Raw genomic sequence first — 23,125 nt, 5'->3', positions numbered from 1 at the left:
ATATAATAATAATAATAATAATTATTATTATTATTATTATTATTATTATTATAATAATAGTATAAAATATGATTCATTACATAAAATTTTATATTAAGATTACTTAATAAGTTAAAGGCAAATAGTCCCTTAACATTGCATTTTGAACGCCAATAGTCCCCGGACTATTAAAATATAGGTAATCCATGGGCTAAGATGTTATCTCATTTGTAGTACTTTTTCACTATATACACTATTTTTCTACCGAAAATGCACTCTAATACATGGAGGACACTTTTGTCCATTCATAAAATTGGGGTACATGAGTACTGGGTATGATATTACTCTATCTTACTCTTTAGTACTGAATATGATATTTTCATATAGTTTGGGTACCTGCAACTATATGTTTCAAGTAACTATATGATTTAATTGAGAGTGAACTAAAAAAATAGTTTTTGGACTATGCGTTTATCTTGTCAATGAACCCTGGACTTTAAAAATATCCCCAGACAACCCTGGACTAAGCGTTTATCTCGAAAATGGTCCTTTTTCACTGTTTCGTGACGAAAATACCCTTTTGGGGGGTTTAGACAATTTAGTCTTTTTACATTTTAAATCAGATATTATTTCAGAGTTATGTACTAAATTTGATATTATTTCAAAATTATCATTCTTCTTCCCTTTTGTCATCCTTCACTTTGTTTCTTTATTTCAATATTATGTTTAATTTTATAAAATTCTATTTTTAAATATCAATAAATTTTTTTGTAGTTCACTCTTTAATTGAAACTTACTTATTTCCTTTTTAATATTTTTTTTAATTTTTATTCGTTAATAGATGTAGAGACTTTCTTCTTCTGATATTTGTATACGTCAATTTTTGAATCATTTTTTTTCTTTATTGAGACTTTATATTTACGTTCTTTATTATTTTTATATAAATTTTTTTTTATAGTTAAGGTCTGGTATATGTATTTTATTTGTAACAATCTCGTTTAGTTACAAGTCATTTAAATATTGAAATTTTTACTTTTTAATATTCCTTCCGTCCATGAAAAAATAGATAAGATTATGAATGATACAGGTTTTAAATTATAATTGGTAAAGTAAAAGAGAAGGAAGAAAAATAATATGCAAGTAAAAATAGGGAATAAGAATAATGGAAACATTACTATTGTTGTTTTCAATATGATCATGACTTTCTTGTTAGATAAAAGGTCAATTAACCACGAATATTTAAAGATATACTACTAGCATCGAAGTTACCATGGCTACTCCGAGTCCACAAATTCTCTTTGAAGAAGACACCAAATAACATTCCTCTCAGATTTTTTTTAAACAGCTCAACTTCTGAAATTAAAATATTCGTCTTATTAAATTAACAAAAACTCATTTATTCGTTGCATACCATTTTCACCAATGGATCTGTCCCCTCCAAAAGTATGTTATGGATTTGCCACTTACATAATTCAATTTTGTGCATGTGTTTCACCCATCTTTGTCCTTTCCCCCTTTCCATTTTTCTAGACTCTATATACATACTCCTACCGTCCCAGATAATTCGGAACACTTTGACCCAACACGGATTTTAAGAAATGTAATGGAAAGTGAGTTGAAAAAGTTGGTGGGATGTGGGTCCTACTTTTAAAGATTAGTTTTATAATAAAATATGAGAATGAATGAGTTAGTGGAATATGAGATTCACTACCAGAAATAGTAAAAGTGAAGTGGGACAAATCATGTGGGATGATCCGAAATGGAATAATGGGTCGAATTATTTGGGACGAAGGGAATACAATACAACATGTTCCCTCTTTCACAAGGTCCACAATTTTCTTGAATACAGCTAGACCCTCCCACCCCACCCTACCCTACCCCACCACAACCAATTCCTTTCCACTTTATCTCCACTCAATTATCACGTGTTTAATGAACACAACCCACATTCTTTCTCCTCCATCACACAAATTCAAATAATATCAAAATTCAAGCACATGAAATTCGATATATTACTATTCCCGGTTGGTTGCCTAACTTCCCCTTTTCTTATTTACTCCCAATTTTCCATCATTCATTTCCCCCAACTTCTCAAACACGAGTAATTCATCAAACAAACGCAAACCACATAATTTCCAGCTCGAAAATACCTTCCTTTTTTCAGCTCGTCAATTCGTCGAACATGTGGACTGCGAGAGACACCTCTCACGGCCGGAGCAAAGGGAAGGCGCTCGAGACGTCGAATTTCGCCCAAACCTGCAATCTCCTCAGCCAGTACATGAAGCAGAAGGGCACCCTCAGAGACCTAAATCTCGAAATCGGAGGAAAAGTTGAAAGCATCGAAACTCTAGGTAACAAATTCTCACATAATCGATAGATCTGGCGAATTTAGCGATGAATTGAACTGATTTACACAGTTAATTCACCTTTTCAGCTGATAAATTTCCTTCCTTTGATTTCAGTGAAGCCTGGATCATCTCTTGCTGCGGCGAAACGTGCGAGCACGGACTCACCGGTGAAATCTGCGGTTACGGCGACGGAAATTCCGATTGTGGCGGTGGAAGAGGGCTCTGATAAAGATAGCACATGGTATTTGTCGTCTTCCTCAAACTACTTTACTGCTTCCATTTTTCACTGCACTGTTCACTCATTTAATACGCGATCACGTTGATAATGTTTTGCGGCATTTAATTAATTATTTGAGCCATTAAATAAATAATTGCGTGTGTGCATTAGTTAATTAGTATTAGTACTACTAGAAGCCATTGTTTAATGGATTGTGAAGCAATTTGCCTATGCAATTTGTGGATTAAAAAATCATGAGTTTGGTGAAATAAAGTATAAATAACATGTTTTTAAAGTTTTATAGTACTAGAGTACTATCTATCTATTTTACCTATTTTGTGTATTTGTCTACCTAGCTAGTCCATACTTTATACACTCTTATGCAATATTATTTTAAATTATGTTAGTCGGTAAGACGCTTCTTCTCAAATTAAGTGGTCGAGGATTCGAGTCCGTACAGATATAGGGGTATATAGATTATAGAGAATCACTATTATGTTTTTAATGTTAAATAGTAGTACTTGTTATACTCCATGTCTGTATAAATACTTTTTTAATTCTATTTTTATTTTTTATAATTGTGTAGGTAGCAATTCAATAAGAGCTAAACAATTCCTACAATTCTTGTTTCTCTTTCAGCAAAGATCCCAAGATTGCGCAGTTGACGATCTTTTACTCGGGAAAGGTGTTGGTTTTCGACGATTTTCCGGCGGATAAGGTTCGAGACGTCGTGCACTTGGCCAAAAAGAGCGGTTCGAAGATGTCTTACGGCATCACGGCCACGAGCATGGCCGCTCCAGAGCGGCCGAATCCCATGGCCGCGGCGTCTAGCCCGCGCGAGGGGCTGCCTCCGCGGCCGCATGCTGGGAAGCAGCACGTTGGCATTTCGTCGAACACCTGCAAGGCTGGAGTGAGCGAAGCCGGGCCGTCGAGATCGGGAGGGGAGGAAGAGCTCTCGACTAATTCTGAGGGTAGTGGATCAGGTAATTTGAGATGAAAATGGATGTTTTTATTGAATGATTTGTGGTTGTGTTTGTGTATTGATTTTTTATTTTTTTTGGTTGAAGATTTGCCAATTGCAAGGAGATCATCACTTCATAGGTTTCTTGAGAAGAGGAAAGATAGGTATGCATCTTTTATTCCTATTTCTCTATCCTGAATTTTAGTAATTTACAGTTTTATAGTTATGAATATTGAATTTAAAAATTTGTAGTTTGAAAATTTTGGAGGGAGAAACTTGGTTTCTAATAAGTTTTGTAGAAAATTTATGAGTAAATTTTAGTTGAAATATTTAGTTATCATGTGAAATATAAGTTGAATATGCCAACAACTAATATGATATGTTTAATGTTTCTGTATTTTTAATTTCAACATATAACTATCCTTTTTTCATTCTTTCAATAATATTAGTCATGTGCAAGCAATTGTTTTTCCATATTTTTATTGTTTGTAAATATTCGGTTTTGTCCAATCATTTGAACATTTTCAATGCAAGATGATTTTAAAAAAATGTTTGGACGAAATTATTGACCGGACATTTTGAAGCGAAAATTGAATAAAATTCATCAATTGCATACGATATGTTCTCCGATTGTGTGGTGAAATTTAATAAAATTTCATTATATACTATTGTAATTAATTCTAATGTAAACTTATCAATGTTTGCTTCTTGTTCAGAGCTGCTGTGAGAGGGCCATACCATAATCATCAAGAGAATGTTGCACACAATTTCAAGGGTGATGAACCAATTGACCTAAATAGCTTCCCTTATCAAAAAGATTAGTGTTTCATTTTTCCAAGTTGTACTTATAATTCTTTTATTATAGTAGTAACTTCTTGATTGGTAATGTCTTAGGCAGTTGATTTTCCACTCTCACTATCTATGATATCAAGACCTTAACATATTGTACACTTTTCTATGAAATTGAAGGAAGAAAAAAAAAATTCTCCGAAAACAAAATTATATGGATCATTTGTTGTTAACTATCGTTATTGCTTATGTTCTGTATGCTATGGTTGTTGTTAGAGTTTCTCTTCGGACTTAGAGCTAACGTGAAACCATTCTTCTCTAGTGAGGGGTTGATGGACAAAGTCGGGATTTGTTTGTGCGTTCATCCGGTGTTTTTTTTATAGTGGTTTTAATCAGCCTGTTTTTTTTTGTTTATATGTTGATTTTGTTATGAACTACTTCCATACTGTTACTTTACGTTCGTCATTTTTAGGGCTATAACGATTGTGCCATATAAAAGTACATAAAAAAGTTATGGACTTATGGCATGATATTTGAAAATAGAGTAAGTTACAAAAATAGTCAAAATATGGAAGAAAAAATTGTATTTGAAATTCTGACGTGGATATTTCTAAAAATTAAAAATAGTAATGGACTACTTATTCAATGGGGCCAAATATTATGGGTCTCTAATAAGGCCCAATTTAATTTACAAATTAGTCAGAATTATGGCCCAATTGCTTTTGCCTACACAACTTGATACTACTAGTAGTATATCTGAGAACCTTCATTTGGTTTCATTTTCATACTATAATATTGACTTTATCATTATTTATTTATTTTCAATTAATTATAATTATCTATGGTTTAACATCAACTATATATACTCTAAAATTAGTCAATTTTTAATTAGTACTAGTATCACCCACGTGTGTGATGCACGACTCATTCTCTTTTATTTAAACTTATTTTATACTGTAAAATGATTTTATAAATTCATAAAAATATCATTGTATGAAATTTGAAATCATAAATATATAAAATAAAAAATAATTATTAAAAAATATAAAATTAAACAAAGAAAATAAAATAACACATATATCGAATGAGAAACAATATTATTATTTCAAGTTCGAAACTCATATAACCAAAAAGTTTATAAACTAAAAATTGCATACAAATCACATATCATTTAAATCACTTTTAGATCTATACTACAAAAGATCAACCACGAACACATGTCAATAAAAATAATGTATAAATCTATATTAGAAGATAGCCAAATCGATCAAATCATCAACAAAAATAAAACAAAATAGCATGGAATATACAACCGATATGCATGCATTTAGCCCGAAAAAAAAAAAAAAAAAACTGGTTGCATATCCTAATATTATTCCCGCATCGCCTACTTCCCGTGTAGCTGCTACCGCCCATACCACGTTCATGAAAGACAAATGAATAAGAGCTGCCACCAACCTAATATTCATATAGAGCGCTACATGAAAAAAATTATACATTCAACACTTCACAATAGTACACGAATAAAAGGAAAAAAGATCGCATAATTAAGCTCGACACGAAGAAAAGGAAAAAAGATCACATAATTAAGCTCGACACTTCAAAACATAAATCACTTCCACCATAAAGACATGCAAAGAGAACAATATAAACAACACGAAGAAGAATTTGAAAAGGTCGTGTTCATGCACGGCCGCAACAAAGAGGGCCACCCCGTCTGCTACAAAGTACAAAATTATTTGTTTTTTCTCTAGCATCTCTAGTACTCAAAACTATATTTGGGAGACATATTTAACAGTTAGAAAACCAATTAGATTTTATTTTCAAATCTTGCTTTTCTTTGGCTATATGTTATTGTGCAATATTACCACTAACTATACCACTAATCCACTACCTATGGAAATTAAATAACCAACTAACAAAAGTCATATTTCGGAGAGGCGGCTTATGTTTGTGGGGTAAGCATTAGTTCGGAGAGGATCACCTCATTCAAATGATACACCATTTCATCCTACACTAATAAAATAATGACATGTGGATATTCTATAAATTAACAAAATAAAAGACTAAAAATTTAATTACGATGATACATATCCTCATACACGTTTAATAATGCCATGTAATCCCCCACACAGCTGCCAAAAAAACTGCGATAAATTAATATCAAGGTTTCACCTAGGGGTGAGCAAAATAACCGAAACCGAACCAAACCGAAATTTTGAAATTCGGTTCGGTTTTTCGGTTCGGTTCGGTTTTAAAAATACAAAAATTCCGGTTTTTCGATTCGGTTAGGTTTGGGCGAAAAAAAAACCGAAAAACCGAAAACCGAATTATATTTCAAATATATTATTATATATTTTTATCCTATTAATTTAGTATTATATCATATATATAATATATATTCTTCTAATATATTTTTATATAATAAATATTATATATATTATATATATTTATATTCTATTAGTATATATAAAATAAAATAAATTAGATATATTAAAATATACTATTTTTTTCGGTTTTTCGGTTTTGTTTTGAAATTTCGGTTTTTTCGGTTTGGTTCGGTTTTTTAAGTTCGGTTTTCAGTTTTTCGATTTTCGATTTTTCGGTTTTTCGGTTCGATTCGGTTTCAATTTTAGCAGAAATTCAATTTTTCGGATTCGGTTCGGTTTGGGCGAAAAACCGAACCGAAACCCGAATGCACACCCCTAGTTTCACCATGCTAAACGTTTAACAAGTCTTACACTAAATAAAAGTTTCACCATGAAATTAACAACTCCTACACTAAATAAAGGTTTCACCATTCTAAAAACCACAAAATGTCAAAAGCTCTCCAGTCTCCATTATAAATTGGATGAACGAAACATTCAATTTATCAAGAATTTTCTTATAATTAAATTTTAACTTCTAGATAAAAAACTCTCATACTTATCATATTCTCATCCAATGTCATTTATTTTTAGTACTGCCTCATAAAAAGTTAAAACCAATTACATAAAATATTTTGACAGATATTTCGATCCTTTATTATATTTTTTATGCATTTAACTTAGAGAATTAGAAGGAAGAAGAAACACGTAATACCAATTAAGTTTGAAATAAGTCACGAAATCAAGTAATAGTACATAGTTGTAAACGTAAATTAATCGGAGCTAACCTTCCTTGCAGACAAAAAACAAAGTTTAACAAAAAAGAAAAAAAAAGGGGATTTACGTTTATGATTTTTAATGAAGAAAGAAAAAGTGTTGGGGGGGGGGGGATTCACGTTTATGATTTTTAATGAGAATTAAATAAATGAAACCTCTAGGGTTTAAATTTTAGATTTTAGTTTGTTATTTCCTTTTGTAAAGAATATATATATGGCATTAAACTATTGGTGTATGAGGATATATATTATCATAATTAAACTTTTAGTCTTTTATTTTGTTAATTTAAAGAATATCCACGTGTTATTATTTTGTTAGTGTAGGATGAATAGTGTATCATTTGAATGAGTTGATCCTCTCCGGCATTCGTAATACAATTTCTTTTTAAGATGACAGTTACAAATATTATAATTAAGAATATTTAATGTTTCGAATTGATTACAAATTAAATCACGACAGTTTCATTTTATTGAAGGCATAACAAACTAATCCATATATTGGCTTTTCATATCTATACACGTCTATTCCTATAATTTGCAAAATATATATATTTTTAATTTATTTAATCTATTTTAAATGACTATTTTCCTAAATATCCCTAAAATTTCTCTTATTTACCTAAATATTCCAAAACTCTCCTTTCATATATTCCTTTCATATATTGTATAGATATCTAGTTTGGTAGATTAAGATTCATTTTCCAATTGAAATAATGTGTTTTTTTTTATACTCAGATCATATATATCAGTCTTTAAATATTCTTATTACTACTTAAAGTCGTCCTGCATTCCATTTCACGAAATGGATATATTATTTCATTTAATCTTCATGTATAGAGACTACCTTTTGCCATCCAAACAAAGAGACAATTTTAAAAAATATCCTAAAAAAATATAACCAATATTTTCACATAGTATAGTGCAAAATTGAATTGATTAATTTGAAAAAGCCGTTAAAAAGTACTTCTTCTCTTTATACGAATTTTAATATACAATTTAAAAATAAAAAAGACGTAAAAAGAAAATAATTAAAATAATATTAATTTTTATAAATAAAAAATTTCTAAAATTGGAAAATAACAAATTAAAAATGAAAGAATGTATACTCAATTTGACGAAGCCGAGTAGCAAAGAGTTCTACACAAGATTGCGTCTCTCTCTCTCTCTGAACAAACACACAGTCACACAGAGAAGAAAAAAGCAAATCAATTTCTGCAATCGTCTCTTCAATTCATGAATTGTATGCATTATTCAAGTTCTCGAGGTAGCGAATTCAGCTTGTAGAGATCCCTAAAGCTATGGGGATCTCGTTTAAGGTCTCCAAAACAGGTCGGCGATTTCGCCCCAAACCGCTGCCGTCAAATGCGGCCGTTCCACGCGCCGAAGATGACGAATTCATCGATTCCCAAATTGCTGCGTCGAAGCAGAAAACTGATGCCTCTGCTCGGAAGCTGGTGCGCTTGCTAATTTCCCCCTTTATGTTTTTCGAAATTTCGATTTGCGAATGTGTATATGCTGTGTGAATTGTAGAATTAGCTAATTGAACCTTATCGTGTGAGAAGAATTATCGATTTTGGTGAGTATTTGAGGCTTTTCAATTAGAACGAGCTCTACATGCGTTTCCTTTTCTTTTCCCCTAGATTTATGTGATTTGGGGTTTGTTGAATGAAATTGCATCGGGAGCTGGATAGAAATTGAGATGTTTGTTGTAAAGATAAAACATGATGAATTGTGTTTTGACTCAGTGAGGAAAAAAGGGAACTTTGAAGCTTTTATCTTTGCTTAGTTGCTAAATCCAGCTGCATTTCGTAACGATTTCGATCTTTATTGGACAGGGAGAGGCCAGAGAGAACAAGGGAATCACTAAAATTGGAGGTATGTAGATATCTTCTTAAATTATATACACAAGATTCTGATTTTGCTCTCATTTTCTTTGAATATTTGGCTTCATGGTATCGTATTAATTACTACTATTGTGCTTGACTGCTTTCTCTTATATCTTTGTTCGCTAGATAATGAAGTTTCATTCACTCTTAAACTTTTTCCGGATGGATATTCGATCGGGAAACCTGTTGAGGTCTGCCATTCATTATCCCTCTTAATTTTTGTATGAAAGAAATTAAGGGTCCCATGTTAAAAATGGAATTTTTTTTTTGTGTTATTTGTGTGTTGGTTGACTATGTTCACTATGAATCTTCAGAATGAATCTGCCAACCAGACATCCAACGATGTACCGAAGTTATTGCATCCATATGATAGAGCATCAGAGGCTCTTTTTTCGGTAGGCTTGCGATTTATATCTCCATTTTAGAGGAATTTTAGCTCGTTGCATGTTTTATTCCTTATCTACAGTTGCAGGTTGTATAGTGCTATAACTTGTGTTAATCTCAATGAAATGCCAAAAACTCTTTACCCTACTTAACAGTACCACTTATCACGGTTGATTAACTGTTGACTTTGCTGTATGTTGATTGGCAGGTTTTGTTAACCTTCATGTCATTTTGTTTTCCAAGTGTACATACTTTTAATGTTTGATATCAACATAAATATTTGGATCCCATTTTTTTATAGAATCTTTAGTCAAATTCCTCATATTAAAACCATCAAATTTTTCTGATTAATTATTTTGAAAATCTCACTTGCTTTTTTTGGTGGAAGGCAATTGAATCTGGTCGATTGCCGGGAGATATTCTGGATGACATACCATGCAAATATATTGATGGGACAATTATCTGTGAGGTAAGCTATCCAATGTCGAAAATAGAGTTGTTAGTGATAGTTTTTCTCAACTACAATTACCTTGAATGGATCCTTATCAAAATGCTTTTCAAGTGAAACATAAAATAAAACGAAGAAATATATGTTATGAGGAATAGATCAGATCCTAATTTAATGTAATTATTAACACAGGTGCGAGATTATCGCAAGTGCTTTGCTGAAGGAGTTAACGTGGCTTCTGGCGAAAGCTCACCTGCAATCAACAGAGTGTCTCTCAAAATGTCACTGGAAAATATAGTGAAGGATATTCCAGCTATTTCAGAAAATGGTTGGACATATGGTGATCTGATGGTAAGTGATCCTCCGCTGTAATTTGCGCAGTTGAAGGATAATTTCTTACTTGGAATTATTATGTTTTTGAGTAAAGGAAGTGGAGTCTAGAATTTTGAAAGCTATACAACCACAACTTTGTCTTGATCCATCCCCACAGCTAGACAAACTATCTGAAGATCCAATTCAAAATAAGGTTTGTCTAATCTTTTTTCCCTTTATGGTTTTTAAGTTTCATATTATAATTTTTGGTGTACCTCTGTGTTCAGTTAAATTTAGAACTACGCAGCATGCGAAGGAAAAGATTGAGGCAGATTTCTGAAGCTAATAACCATGGAAAGAAGGCAAGTCTTGATAGAGTTCCAGAAAGTTCTAGGTTGGGAGATGCAGGAACTTTAGTGCAGCAACCTGCCTATGAGAATACAAACAGTCAAAATAATGTTTCGAATGCTATGCTTCAACTAAGAAGCAATGGCTTTGGGTCGGATGGCTCTCTTCTGCCTTCACCTATGACATCCTACCAACCAAAATATACCGGAGGCGTAAGCCCAAGAATGAAGGATCAGCGGACAGGAGCACTTTTGAATGCCTCTGTAGGTTCTCCTGGTGGGCAGGACATGATGATCCCATTCGCTGATAACATTGCTGCTTCTCTTCATGGCAAGAGGGAGAATCAAGATGGACAATCATCTCCATTGACCAACAAGAAGGCTAGGCTTACACATGCAGGTCCTGAGGGAAATATACAGCATTTTGGTTCACAGATGGATCCATTACATGGGACTGAATCTCACTGGAAGAACACATTAATACAGCAGCAGTCAATTGGAAGAGTCATGCAGTATGCTAACAATGGCATGCAAAAGTTCCCTCAGCAGGCATTTGAAGGGAGTCTAAATCAGGAAGGAGGGCAGATGCCATTCAGTGTTGGACAGCAAGGAATAAGATACAACCTGAAGGAAGAACCTGTTGAGACAGATAGATTGGATAAACCCGATGGTCGTGTGGCCATGGGAGAGAATGAATTAGCAAATATCGACTCCCAGCAGTCACGGTTGCAGCAAAGGATGCCACATCAGATGATGAGATCTGGCTTCCCTCAATCTCCTTGGAACAATCTTGGACAGCCTCTTGATAATAATTCTAGAAAGGAAGACCCTTTCCAGAAGAGAAAATTGGTTCAGAGTCCTCATGTTTCTGGCAGTGGCTTGCCTCAATCTCCTTTGTCGTCAAGATCTGGAGAATTTTCTAGTGGTTCTATGGGGCAATTTGGAGCTGTTGTAACTAGTGGGCTCGTATCATCACAAAAGGATAAATCTGCGGTCACATCTGTTGGTGTTGGTGGCAACCCGTCTTTCACTTCAAGTGCTAATGAGTCTGTGCAGAGGCATCCTCATGCACAGGCAGCTGCAAAACGCAGATCTAATTCTCTTCCTAAGACCCCTGCAATGAGTGGAGTTGGCTCTCCAGCAAGTGTTGGCAATATGAGCTTACCAAGCCCTCCTGTTGGGAGTCAGACATTGGGTGATCAGACCACATTGGAAAGATTCTCGAAGATAGAAATGGTAGCTATGAGGTATCTCCATCAATCAATATCCTCAAATTTTTATGGTCATTCTGATTTTAGTTTTCATGCCACCAAATTATCAAGTAGATATCATATTTACATATTCTGTTGCACTCTGGGAAATGTAGTACTGTCCGGGTAAGATTCAGTGAATGACTTTTTGTGAGTGTTTGTCCTACTGAGCATGAACTTAAGTCACAGCAACCATTGAACTCGATTACAGAATCCACTGTAGGAAAACAAACTTCTAATATCTGATAGTATTTGATAATAGGTTGAATTATATTCTCGAATGATGTCTTGTCTATAATTATTTGTTTTATGTTAGATATAATGATTTTTTTGCTTTCAGGTTTCAACTTAATTGCAAAAAGGGTAAGGTGGAAGAGTACCCTATCAGGAAACCTAATGCATTTTCAGCTCAACAGCTGATGTCTCATTTCTCAAGTGATTCAAACAATGAGAATTTGAAAGATGAAACATGTCAAATGCCACTGTCAAAGTCCCTGGTTGGTGGTAGCATGAATGTTTGCAAGACCAGGATTTTGAACTTTATTCAGACAGAGCGCATTCTTCAAGGTGCATTAACATTCTTAATATTTCTACTATAATACCGGCAAACTGAATATGGCCGATCCTGACAATTTGATCTGTCAGGTAATACCTTCCAAATGGTCCAAAAGTCCAGAACTAGGATGATCATGTCGGAGAAACCATATGAGGGTGCTGTTGCAATTCATATAGGGGAGATAGAGGACGCAGATTACTTGGCTGCAGAGGATTACCTTCCAACATTGCCAAATACTGTAAGCTTTTCAAGCATCAATTTTCTTTGATAAACATGATGACATTTCTTGTTTCTGTAAATACTTACTCATTTTGCTTCTTCCTTGCAAAATGTGATGCCTATGCAGCACATGGCTGATCTACTTGCAGCGCAGTATTCTTTACTGGTATGTTAGCACTTTTTAGTTAAAAAATTCAGTGATTGTGATTTAGCTCAATTTGCTGCTGATAATATATACTCGAGCAGATGACACGGGAAGGTTATCACATGGAGGATCACGTCCAACCAAAACCTGTTCGGATGAATCCTAACTCAGGGACCCAGCCCAATCCTTCGGGAATATCTCCCACTAGCGCAGCACCTGAGATGCAGCAGTTTTCTGAAGGTGTTTCTCTGCAGCAATCGAGCGATGTCGCAAAACCGAGCAACAGTGGTAATTCAACCTCATCACAGAACCTACAAGGCATGAGGGTGCTGCCTCCAGGAGGTGCTCAGGCAATTCAAATGTCCCAAGGACTTCTACCTGGGGTTTCAGTGTCTTCAAGGCCTCAGCAACCCGAACAACTGCCGCCTATGCAACAGCAACCTCAACTGCCGCAGCAGCATCCCCAGTTCCAAAGGATGCTCCCAACGAACTCGATGCAGCATCTGAATAATATAGCTCAGAATGCTAACATGCAGTTGGGGCCTCATACGACAAACAAGAACACAGCTCTCCAGTTTCAGATGATGCAACAACAGCAACAATCGCAACTTCTTCAGCCGCAGCAGCAGCAGCAGTTAATGCAAAGAAAAATGATGCCTGGCCTTGGAAACGTCGGGATGGGAAATATTGGCAATAATATGATGGGGCTTGGAGTTGGAGGCTTGGGTAATGTCATGGGAATCGGTGGGGCTAGGGGTGTGAGTGGATCGGGCATTTCTGCACCGATGGGGTCTATGTCAAACATAGGAAATATGAATCAGAACCCCATGAATCTGACTTCTGCTGCAAGTCTTACTAATGCCATTAGATCCGGGACGCTTACACAGCAGCAAGCTTTCATGAAAATGAAGTTGGGAAACCAAAACAGAGCGAATTTGTTGGGAAACCCGCAGTCGAGTATTGGAGGCATACCTGGCGCTAGACAGATGCATCCAGGATCAAATCTTTCCATGCTCGGCCCTGCTGCTCTAAACCGGGCCAATATGAATCAGATGCAACGTACAGCTATGGGTCCACCGAAGGTACCGGGAATGAATCCTTACATGAACCAGCAGCAACATCAGCTTCAGCAGCAGCAGCTACACTTACAGCAACAACAACAGCAGCAGCAACTACAGATGCAGCAGCAGCAGCAGCAGCAACAACAACAACAACAACAGCAGCAGCAGCAGCAGATGCAGCAACAGCTGCAACAACAGCAACTACAGCAGCAGCCGCAGCCACAGCAGCAAGAAACAACGTCACCATTGCAAGCTGTTGTTTCGCCTCCACCAGTCGGATCGCCTTCAAGCGTGGGGATTCCCCACCAAATGACTCAGCAACAGCAACAGCAACAGCAACAGCAGGCCAGTCCCCAGCAAATGAGCCAGAGAACTCCGATGAGCCCACAGCTCAGTTCTGGGGCCATTCATCCGATGGGTGCTGGTAATCCAGAAGCCTGTCCCGCCAGTCCTCAGTTGAGCTCACAGACCATGGGCTCAGTCGGTAGCATCGCAAACTCTCCAATGGAGCTACAGGGTGTCAACAAAAGTAACTCTGTAAATAATGTATAGTGCTGACGAGGCTGTGACAACTGGGTAAGACGCATACCAAATGAGATGTCGAAACTGAACCCCGAGGAGCATTACTGATTGATTGTGTGGCTGTTCACCGAATAAAACGTAAAAGGAAGAAGACTATTTCAGTGGGGGAATACATAATTCCATTCCTCTTCAATGATGAATGTTGTAACTGATACATAGTAATAACATGTGTTGTAAAGCTAGGAGATGTCATATTGTCACATACTCACATGTTGGATTAAGCTTATTTTGTTTATTCGGTTTTGTCACTTTTATGTAATGTACTAGGATGATTTATGCATTGCTATTTATAGAAGATTCCTCAAAACATATATAAAGTGCAGTAACTGTTAGCCTTTATAAAATCAGAGCCAGGCCATGTTCTTGAATAGGCTGAAAACTTTGGTTGTTTATATTTTATTAAAAATTGAAAGTGGTGTTAATATTTGTAAGTAATACTCCCTCCGTCCTTAATAATTTGTCACCATTTGACTCGAAATGGATTTTAAAAAATGTAATAGAAAATGAGTTCAAAAAGTTTGGCGTTCTAATTTTATATATTAGTTTTATGAGTGATAATGAGTTAGTGAAATATGAGTTTCACTAAAAAAAAATAGTAAAAAGTGTTACAAATTTTTAGTGCCAGATGAAAATGAAATTAAATGACAAATTTTAGGAACGGAGGGAGTAACGAATAGAAACTAAAATCGGATCAATTGTGTATTTTTTAGCATTTAAACCTTCAAAAATTGACAGCTGAGAAAAACATAAGAAAAACAAAAGAAACTATTATAATATGCTGGTCTTCTTTGGTTAGGTCGAAATGGCAATAAACACAGAAATGGTAATAAATCACAATTAAAAGTTTCTTCTTTGAAATGAATAAATCATAATTAAATTATATATACATCTAATAAACTCGGAAAAATGAATAGTAAAAAAAAAGTTTCTCAATAAATCCTAATTCTGTTCCTCTCCACTATATAATACTGTCACTCAAAACATCTAACTTCCCTCATCACATTGAGCAATCCCCATTTTTAATTGTTGTTGGCTGCTGAAATCAGCTACTGGCCTCTGCAATTCGCTGTCCTAATTTGTGAAAGAGGTCAGCTGATTTTCATTTCTTCTTCTTTTTCTTGTGAAGTGTCTGCAACTGATATATGGCAATGCATGCGGAAATCAAAAATGTTGCTTGGATAGTAAAGACTGCTTCAAGATTAGTTTTTTATGGATGTTTCTTAGTTGTATATCAGTTTAGAGCTTCTAATTTCTAAGCAGGTGAAACTTGAGAGTGATGGAATGGAAATTAAGGTTTTTTTTGCTTTGTGATGCATTTTTTGAGTTTGCAGAAACCTAATTTAGCACCATTTCGGTTTTGATTTTACTCATTCTTGAACGATTACGATTACTTCCCTATGATGTGAAAAAGTTGATTTTATGTTTGGATGTTCTAATTTATGAAGAGATTCTATTTGTCTTAAGCAACTCTTGTTCTTGATTTTCTTGTTGCTGGTTAATTTCAGAAATTAAGGGGTTTCTTGGTTTCAAGTTGGGCAAATAGAGTTTAGATACCTTATGTTTTTGGAAGAGATTCACTTTGAGTATAGACTATAGATATGTTCTCGTTCTGTTTATGCAATTTGGAGTTCATATCAATGTGCATTTCTCCATTTATTCTTTAATACTTTTTGGGATTTTAGATTTGTATGCATCATGATTTTTCGTCTTGTCTTGGTCGTTTGCTCTTGGATTTGTGGATGGGGCGATGAGCTTATACGTTGCTAGTTTGAAGTCTTTAATAGGTTCGTTTTCGAAGCTGTTGAAGTAAGGATGTTAGCTGCCAATATCCGCCCGATTAGTTCCCCTTTACCAGCAGTTCTTGAAAAATCTAGTAGTTTTGCTCTTTCAAGGCAAAACGTAGCGCCTTTGGCCAAATTCAAGCCCAGCCGTATAAGCACAAGCCTCAGATCGTCTTTACAGTCGATTGTAGCTCCAGAAGTTGATCAAGACTTCACTTCTGCTCAAACTCGAGTGAAGATTCTATCCGAGGCATTGCCCTTTATCCAGAAATTCCGTGGCAAGACCATTGTTGTTAAGTATGGAGGAGCAGCGATGAAATCCGAGGCCCTGCAGGCGTCTGTGATTGCTGATGTCGTGCTTCTTTCCTGTGTTGGCCTCCGTATCGTATTTGTCCATGGAGGTGGGCCAGAGATCAACCAGTGGCTCGGCAAGCTAAACATCGAGCCAAATTTCCTCAACGGGCTCCGTGTCACCGATGCATCGACCATGGAGATTGTGTCGATGGTGTTAGTTGGTAAAGTGAACAAGCAGCTCGTCGCGCTGATCAACAAAGCTGGCGGGACCGCGGTCGGTTTATCGGGAATCGATGGCCGGCTCTTGACGGCTCGGCCCTCTCCGAACGCCTCGCAGCTCGGTTTCGTTGGCGACATCGCGAGTGTCGATCCCACGATAATCCGGCCGCTCATTGACAACAACCACCTCCCCGTGATCGCCTCGGTCGCTGCTGATGCAACCGGACAGGCCTACAACATCAACGCGGACACGGCAGCTGGTGAGCTGGCGGCGGCGCTGGGGGCGGAGAAGCTGATATTGCTGACGGACGTGGCCGGGATACTGGAGGATCGGAACAAGCCAGAGAGTCTGGTGAGGGAGATCGACATCAAGGGAGTGAAGAAGATGATTGAAGAGGGGACAATAGCTGGTGGGATGATCCCGAAGGTCAACTGCTGCGTGAGGTCACTGGCACAAGGTGTTCGGACGACGAGCATCATCGATGGGCGGCTGAAGCATTCGCTGCTCCTTGAGATTCTCACTGATGAAGGCGCTGGGACGATGATCACTGGATAAGTATTGCTGGTAAACTAATAGTAATGCTTTGTGGCTTATGTCAGTTTTTATTTCATATTTGGAAATGGAATTTGTGGGAGAATTTCTCATGGTTTTGCTTCTGGAGTCATAATACAAGATCGGTTGTCTTCTAAATATTTTCCCATTTTCATTCACATTCTGCGTGTGCATTTGTAGATCGAGTTGAGCATGGCGGCCTATGGAGCTCTGATTTCTCTTATGCATTTAATAGATACCCTTGAGAAACATCCTTCTCCTCCCATTTATATCGACATAACACAAGTTGAATCTCTCACTCAAAATGTTACCTTCTTGCTCGAGTTTCTTGATGGTTATATTTCACCAGTTGTTCTTGATGGCCATGAAGCTGATCCATTGGAGCGTCGCATTGCTGATGCAGTTTATGCAGCTGAGGATGTTATTGAATCCCAGATTGTGGATCACATTCACAGAGGATCCAGAATCGTTGAAGGTCATGACTTCTTTCATGATCTACAAAAGGTGATAGAAGAAATGAACCTGATCAGAGGAGAGACGGAGAATATTGCAGTCAAAGCTCAGATGCAGCAAAAGCCCATTGTTGCCTTGACGTCTTCTTTAACTGTGAAGGAAAATGTGATGGTGGGCTTGGAGGAAGTGTTTCTTGAAGTTTTGGATAAGCTCACTGGGAATCAACTCAACCGCCAAATCATCCCCATTGTGGGAATGGGCGGCATTGGTAAGACCACCCTTGCCATAAATCTATTTGAGAATGCACTTGTTAAGGAACATTTTGATATTCGTGCTTGGACAACAATATCTCAAACTTATAATGTTAGAGAAACTCTTGGAGAAGTTCTTTTTCAAGTAAGTGGAAAGTCGAGTGATCTGAGTGAGGACCGATTAGGAGAAAAGTTATCCAAGCATTTGTCAGGTAGGAGGTATCTCATTATAATGGATGATATGTGGAGTATAGATGTGTGGAACAAGATCAAATTTTTCTATCCTAATGACAATAATGGGAGTCGAATTATTGTAACAACTAGGCTGTCAAACTTGTGTTTTCAGTTGAATGAGTCATATAGAGTTGGTGTAAAATTTCTAGATGAGACTAGTGGTTGGGATTTGTTTTGTAAGACTGTGTTTGGGAAAGAAAGTTGTCCTCTTGAATTGGAGAACATGGGAAAGAATATTGTAGCGAATTGTAAGGGGCTTCCTTTATCAATTACTACAATAGGAGGTCTTTTGTCAAAATCTGAGAGGACAAAAGAATATTGGGAGCGTATAGAGCAGAATTTAAATTCAATTGTTATTAACAATAATGATGAATTTTGCTTGAAAATATTGAGGATGAGCTATATCTATCTGCCAAACTATTTGAAACCATGTTTTTTGTACATGGGTGGTTTTGAGGAAGATCGTAGTATCCGTGTGTCAATGCTAGAGAAGTTATGGGTATCTGAAGGATTTTTAAAACCAAGGAGTGGGAAATGTTTGGAAACAATAGCACAAGAGTATTTTAAGGAGTTGGTTGATAGAAATCTCATTTTAGTTCATAAGTTAGGCTCTATTGGACATGTCAAGTTTTGTAAAATTCATGATTTGTTGAGAGATTTGTGTTTGAAAGAAGTTGAAAAGGAAAGGTTTTATCATGTGGCCAATAATAGCGAACGTCGGGTTGTTTTTCCACGTAAAAATGCAAGGTTGCAAACAAACGAAGTCTTAGGATATTCGTCCCATGTTCGTTCCATGATATGTGATAATAATCGTATATGGTGGATTGGAGAAGTTCAATGGCCTCACAATCTTAGATTGTTGAGGACACTCCATGGGGGTGGGGTTTGTTTGCTAGATAATGTGTTTGAATTGGTAAACTCACGGTACCTTGCGGTTCACCTTCATGAGAATTCCAAATTCCCTACTTCGATTGCTCTGCTTTGGAATCTATACACTTTGATTATTAGTTACTCGAATTGTCTTATTATCCCGATTGAATTTTGGAAATTGCATCAACTTCGGCACCTCATATTCGATTGTTCGTCCTTCGGATTGATTCTCCCGAATCCTCCCAGTGGCGACAATGAAATTGTTGTCATGGAGAATCTGCAAACACTCAAAGGAGTGAAGAATTTGATTTTGAACGAGGAGGTGATTAAAAGAATTCCCAATGTGAAGAAATTGCTTTTAGGATATGGTAAGAAACAAATGGAAGGAGAAAACTGTCTCGGGTATCTTCAGTGTTTTAGTAAATTGGAAAATTTCCACTGTAATTCCAGAAATGAGAGTGATGAATATTTTCAGAGGATTAAGTTCCCAAACTCCCTCAAGAAGTTGTTTATTATTGCCTCTTCTGATATGGTGTTGGAAGACATAATGCCAAAAATCGGGTCATTGCCTCTTCTCGAGAAGTTTGTACTATTACACGGTATCTTCGAAACAGGCAAGTGGGAAACAATTGAAGGCCAATTTCCAAGCCTCAAGTTTCTGAGATTGGAGTTTTGTGGTGGCCTAAAAGATTGGATTGTGTCAGACAACTCTCACTTTCCACTTCTCCAGAAGCTTCGTCTTAATTCTTTCGATCAACTGAAGGAGATCCCATCAGAAGTGGGAGAAATAGCAACGTTGAAATCAATTGAATTGGTTTATTGCAGTGAATCGGTGGTGAGGTCAGCTAAAAAGATAGTAGAGGAACAAGAGGATCTATATGGAGACCAACTAGACCTTCATGTTCAAGCGAGAGTTTGGAAGCATCAAGAAGAACTGAAGAGCTTGGCAAGTGCCAACTTTGAAGTTGAAATCACCTCTATGAGGTACTAGCATGGAAGAGTACCCATTCCAACTCATGTTGAAGATGCAGAACACCGTGAAGACTGAGCTAGCTCATTAGAAGAATGAACTGGAGTGTTTTTGGTAAGCTTGTAATAAAGTTTGATCTTGTGCTGCTTAAATACTATAACCTCTTCCTATTGTTAGTTGTTGCTTATGTTCTCCTGTAAGAGCAAGCAGAAGCATTTCAGTTCTTGTATTTCTACATAATTACACTCTATTTCTCTATTCAACTATTTTGTACACTCTATTTTTCCATCTTGTTTAATATATTTATGCATTCATTCTATATTTCTTATTGGTTAGTTCAAATGTTGACTGGCTAAATTTCATGAATTCCCAACTGCCATTGTACAAAATTGACAATTTTAGAAAATTTGATCTAAAGGTTTGTTTAAATTGATGAAGTATATTTAGTGTTCGTTCAATTTAGGTTCATTCAAATTTTATAAAATATTTTGAACCAGAGAAGTCTTTAATTTCTAGTTACCTATTGTTGAAAAGCAGATTTTTACCAACTGTTTCAATAATTGAAAGTTAGAGCAACAATAACAAAGGCTTCAAGATGTGTGAGAATATTCTATTTGAATGTCTTCCTAACAATTAGCTTAAGAATGAATCAATTATTTTATGAATTACCAAAACAATATAAAATTCTAATTTCTCTTTTCCTTCACTCTATTAAGATTTTAGACCTTATAATTAAGAAAGTAGGGGAAGACAAGCTCAGTTGGAGGTTCATGAGAATTTTAAGAACAGACAATTTTTTAGCATAAAGTATAAATAACTCATTGCTTTTAGAATTAAAAAAAAATAGTAGTTGATGGTTGCCTTACAGCAACTGAAGCATAGGAACATATTCTCAGTAATGCAGCATATGAGTTGTTCACATCTTATCTGCTATATATGGAGCTCTGGTTTCTCTTATGCATATCATAGATACACTTGAAAAACACCCTTCCCCTCCCATTTCTATCCACAAATTGTCACTCAAATTGTCACCTTCTTGCTGGAATTTCTTGATGGATATATTTACCCTGTTGTTGCTGATGGCCGTGAAGCTGATCCATTGGAGCGTTGCATTGCTGATGCAGTTTATGCAGCTGAGGACATTATCGAATCCCATATTGTGGATCAAATTCTTAGACGATCCACACATGGGAATATGAGCAAGTTTATTAGTAACTTGTTTCGAGGTGTATATAATTGGGCACGAGCAAGCACAAGCGCAACTCCAACTATCGAAGAGGACTTCTACGACGATCTACAGAAAGTCATTGAAGAAATGAATCTGATCAAGAAAGAGGCCATGGAGAAGACTGCAGTTGTTGCTCAGCCGCAAAGAGAGGTCTCCTCGACTCATGCTGTTAACAAAAATGTGATGGTGGGCTTTGACGAGGTGTTTACTGAAGTTTTGGATAAGCTCGCTAACGATCAACTCAACTGTCAAATCATCCCCATCGTGGGAATGGGCGGAATTGGTAAGACCACTCTTGCCAGAAATTTATTTGAGAATACACTTGTTAAGGATCATTTTGATATTCGTGCTTGGACTACAATTTCTCAAGCTTACAATGTTAGAGAAATACTGAGGGAGGTTTATAATAAAGCAAGTGGGCAATCACGTGATCGGAATATGAGTGAAAATTTGAGTGAGAACGAATTAGGAGAAAAGTTGTACAAGTTTTTATATGGTAGGAGGTATCTTGCAATAATGGATAACATGTGGAGTGTAGACATGTGGGAGAAGATACGTTTTTTCTTTCCTGATAACAAAAATGGGAGTCGAATAATCGTAACAACCAGGCTATCAAACGTCGGTTCTCAGTTGAATGAGTCTTACAAAGTTGGTATGAAATTTCTGGATACGGATAGCAGTTGGGGATTGTTTTGTAAGACTGTGTTTGGGAAAGTTAGTTGTCCTCTCGAGTTGGAGAATATTGGAAAGAATATTGTAGCAAATTATAAAGGGCTTCCTTTATCAATTGCTGCGATAGGAGGTCTTTTGTCAAAATCTGAGCGCACAAGAGAATATTGGTGGCACATAGAGCAAAATTTGGATTATTAACAGAAATGATGAATTTTGCTTGAAAATATTGAGATTGAGCTACATCTATTTGCCAAACTATTTGAAACCATGTTTCTTGTATATGGGCATTTTTGAGGAAGATCGTAGGATCCCCGTGTCAATCCTCAAGAAGTTGTGGGTTTCTGAAGGATTTTTAAAACCAAGTAGCGTGAAATGTTTGGAAACAGTTGCGCAACAATACTTTAAGGAGTTGGTTGATAGAAATCTCATTTTGGTCGATGAGTTGGGGTCTACTGGAAATATTAAGTTTTGTAAAATTCATGATTTGTTGAGAGATTTGTGTTTGAAAGAAGTTGAAAAGGAAAACTTTTATCATGTCACAAAAGGTTATCCTTCAGCAATAAATAGACAATCTCGGATTGTTCTTAAAAATGCAAGGTTGTTAACAAGTGAAGTTTTGGGATCTTTGTCACATTCTCGTTCCATAATATGTAACGACGATATAGAATTTCGATTGCCTCGCAATCTATGATTGTTGAGGACATTCAAAGGATATGATGCATATATTACTTATGGGAATGGTGCTTATTTCTTAGATAATGTGTTTGAATTAGTGAACTCACGATACCTTGCTGTTAGAGTTAATAAAGGGTCCAAATTCCCTTCTTCGATTAATTTGCTTTGGAATTTACACACATTGATTGTTCATTGTTATCGATATCTTGTTGTGCCGATTGAAATTTAGAAACTGCATCAACTTCGCCATCTCGTGTTTGAGATAGAGAAGCTTTCGATAGGCGGATTGATCCTTCCGG

At 36.2% G+C, this 23,125-nt stretch overlaps 4 protein-coding genes across 6 annotated transcripts; all 4 read left to right on the top strand.

Moving 5' to 3' along the window:
- Window positions 1-1,969: 1,969 nt before the first annotated feature.
- On the top strand, window positions 1,970-4,391 carry LOC125203905 (jasmonate ZIM domain-containing protein 1-like). The gene is made up of 5 exons (XM_048102416.1): window positions 1,970-2,330; window positions 2,442-2,568; window positions 3,184-3,527; window positions 3,612-3,669; window positions 4,222-4,391. The coding sequence occupies exons 1-5, from the start codon at window positions 2,162-2,164 to the stop codon at window positions 4,325-4,327; spliced, it is 804 nt and encodes a 267-aa protein (XP_047958373.1). The 5' UTR covers window positions 1,970-2,161; the 3' UTR covers window positions 4,328-4,391.
- A 4,166-nt stretch (window positions 4,392-8,557) lies between these two features.
- On the top strand, window positions 8,558-14,861 carry LOC125208137 (protein PHYTOCHROME-DEPENDENT LATE-FLOWERING). Its single transcript, XM_048107711.1, has 12 exons — window positions 8,558-8,890; window positions 9,272-9,311; window positions 9,449-9,513; window positions 9,637-9,717; window positions 10,095-10,175; window positions 10,347-10,505; window positions 10,582-10,680; window positions 10,754-12,060; window positions 12,404-12,630; window positions 12,709-12,857; window positions 12,966-13,004; window positions 13,085-14,861. The coding sequence occupies exons 1-12, from the start codon at window positions 8,735-8,737 to the stop codon at window positions 14,594-14,596; spliced, it is 3,915 nt and encodes a 1,304-aa protein (XP_047963668.1). The 5' UTR covers window positions 8,558-8,734; the 3' UTR covers window positions 14,597-14,861.
- A 698-nt stretch (window positions 14,862-15,559) lies between these two features.
- On the top strand, window positions 15,560-17,577 carry LOC125208138 (acetylglutamate kinase, chloroplastic-like). Of its 3 annotated transcripts, none has more exons than XM_048107714.1 (2): window positions 15,560-15,713; window positions 16,411-17,577. In XM_048107714.1, exon 2 carries the CDS (start codon window positions 16,439-16,441, stop codon window positions 17,474-17,476), a length of 1,038 nt encoding a protein of 345 aa, XP_047963671.1. In that variant the 5' UTR covers window positions 15,560-15,713; window positions 16,411-16,438; the 3' UTR covers window positions 17,477-17,577. The 3 variants fall into 3 exon arrangements, with proteins under 3 accessions (XP_047963671.1, XP_047963669.1, XP_047963670.1); XM_048107712.1 differs by having other exon boundaries at window positions 15,561-15,713; window positions 16,401-17,577; XM_048107713.1 differs by having other exon boundaries at window positions 15,561-15,713; window positions 16,394-17,577.
- Window positions 17,578-17,665: 88 nt separating this feature from the next.
- LOC125205083 (putative late blight resistance protein homolog R1A-10) lies at window positions 17,666-20,272 on the top strand. Its single transcript, XM_048103897.1, has one exon. The coding sequence runs from the start codon at window positions 17,666-17,668 to the stop codon at window positions 20,270-20,272; it is 2,607 nt and encodes an 868-aa protein (XP_047959854.1).
- The last annotated feature ends 2,853 nt before the right edge of the window (window positions 20,273-23,125 follow it).

This window comes from Salvia hispanica, chromosome 2, assembly GCF_023119035.1.
Source record: "Salvia hispanica cultivar TCC Black 2014 chromosome 2, UniMelb_Shisp_WGS_1.0, whole genome shotgun sequence".
NCBI classification, from domain to species: Eukaryota; Viridiplantae; Streptophyta; class Magnoliopsida; order Lamiales; family Lamiaceae; genus Salvia; species Salvia hispanica.
Note: the sequence above shows the minus strand (reverse complement) of the source record. Positions and strands in the feature narration are given on the sequence as shown.

Excerpts from the sequence above, each read along its gene's own strand:
- LOC125203905 (XM_048102416.1), top strand. The coding sequence starts at position 2,162 with ATGTGGACTGCGAGAGACACCTCTCACGGCCGGAGCAAAGGGAAGGCG. Across the intron at positions 2,331-2,441 it reads TGAAAGCATCGAAACTCTAG|TGAAGCCTGGATCATCTCTT; the intron begins GTAACAAATTCT and ends CTTTGATTTCAG. Across the intron at positions 3,670-4,221 it reads CTTGAGAAGAGGAAAGATAG|AGCTGCTGTGAGAGGGCCAT; the intron begins GTATGCATCTTT and ends CTTCTTGTTCAG.
- LOC125208137 (XM_048107711.1), top strand. The coding sequence starts at position 8,735 with ATGGGGATCTCGTTTAAGGTCTCCAAAACAGGTCGGCGATTTCGCCCC. Across the intron at positions 9,718-10,094 it reads CATCAGAGGCTCTTTTTTCG|GCAATTGAATCTGGTCGATT; the intron begins GTAGGCTTGCGA and ends TTTTGGTGGAAG. Across the intron at positions 12,858-12,965 it reads TTCCAACATTGCCAAATACT|CACATGGCTGATCTACTTGC; the intron begins GTAAGCTTTTCA and ends ATGCCTATGCAG.
- LOC125208138 (XM_048107714.1), top strand. The coding sequence starts at position 16,439 with ATGTTAGCTGCCAATATCCGCCCGATTAGTTCCCCTTTACCAGCAGTT.
- LOC125205083 (XM_048103897.1), top strand. The coding sequence starts at position 17,666 with ATGGCGGCCTATGGAGCTCTGATTTCTCTTATGCATTTAATAGATACC.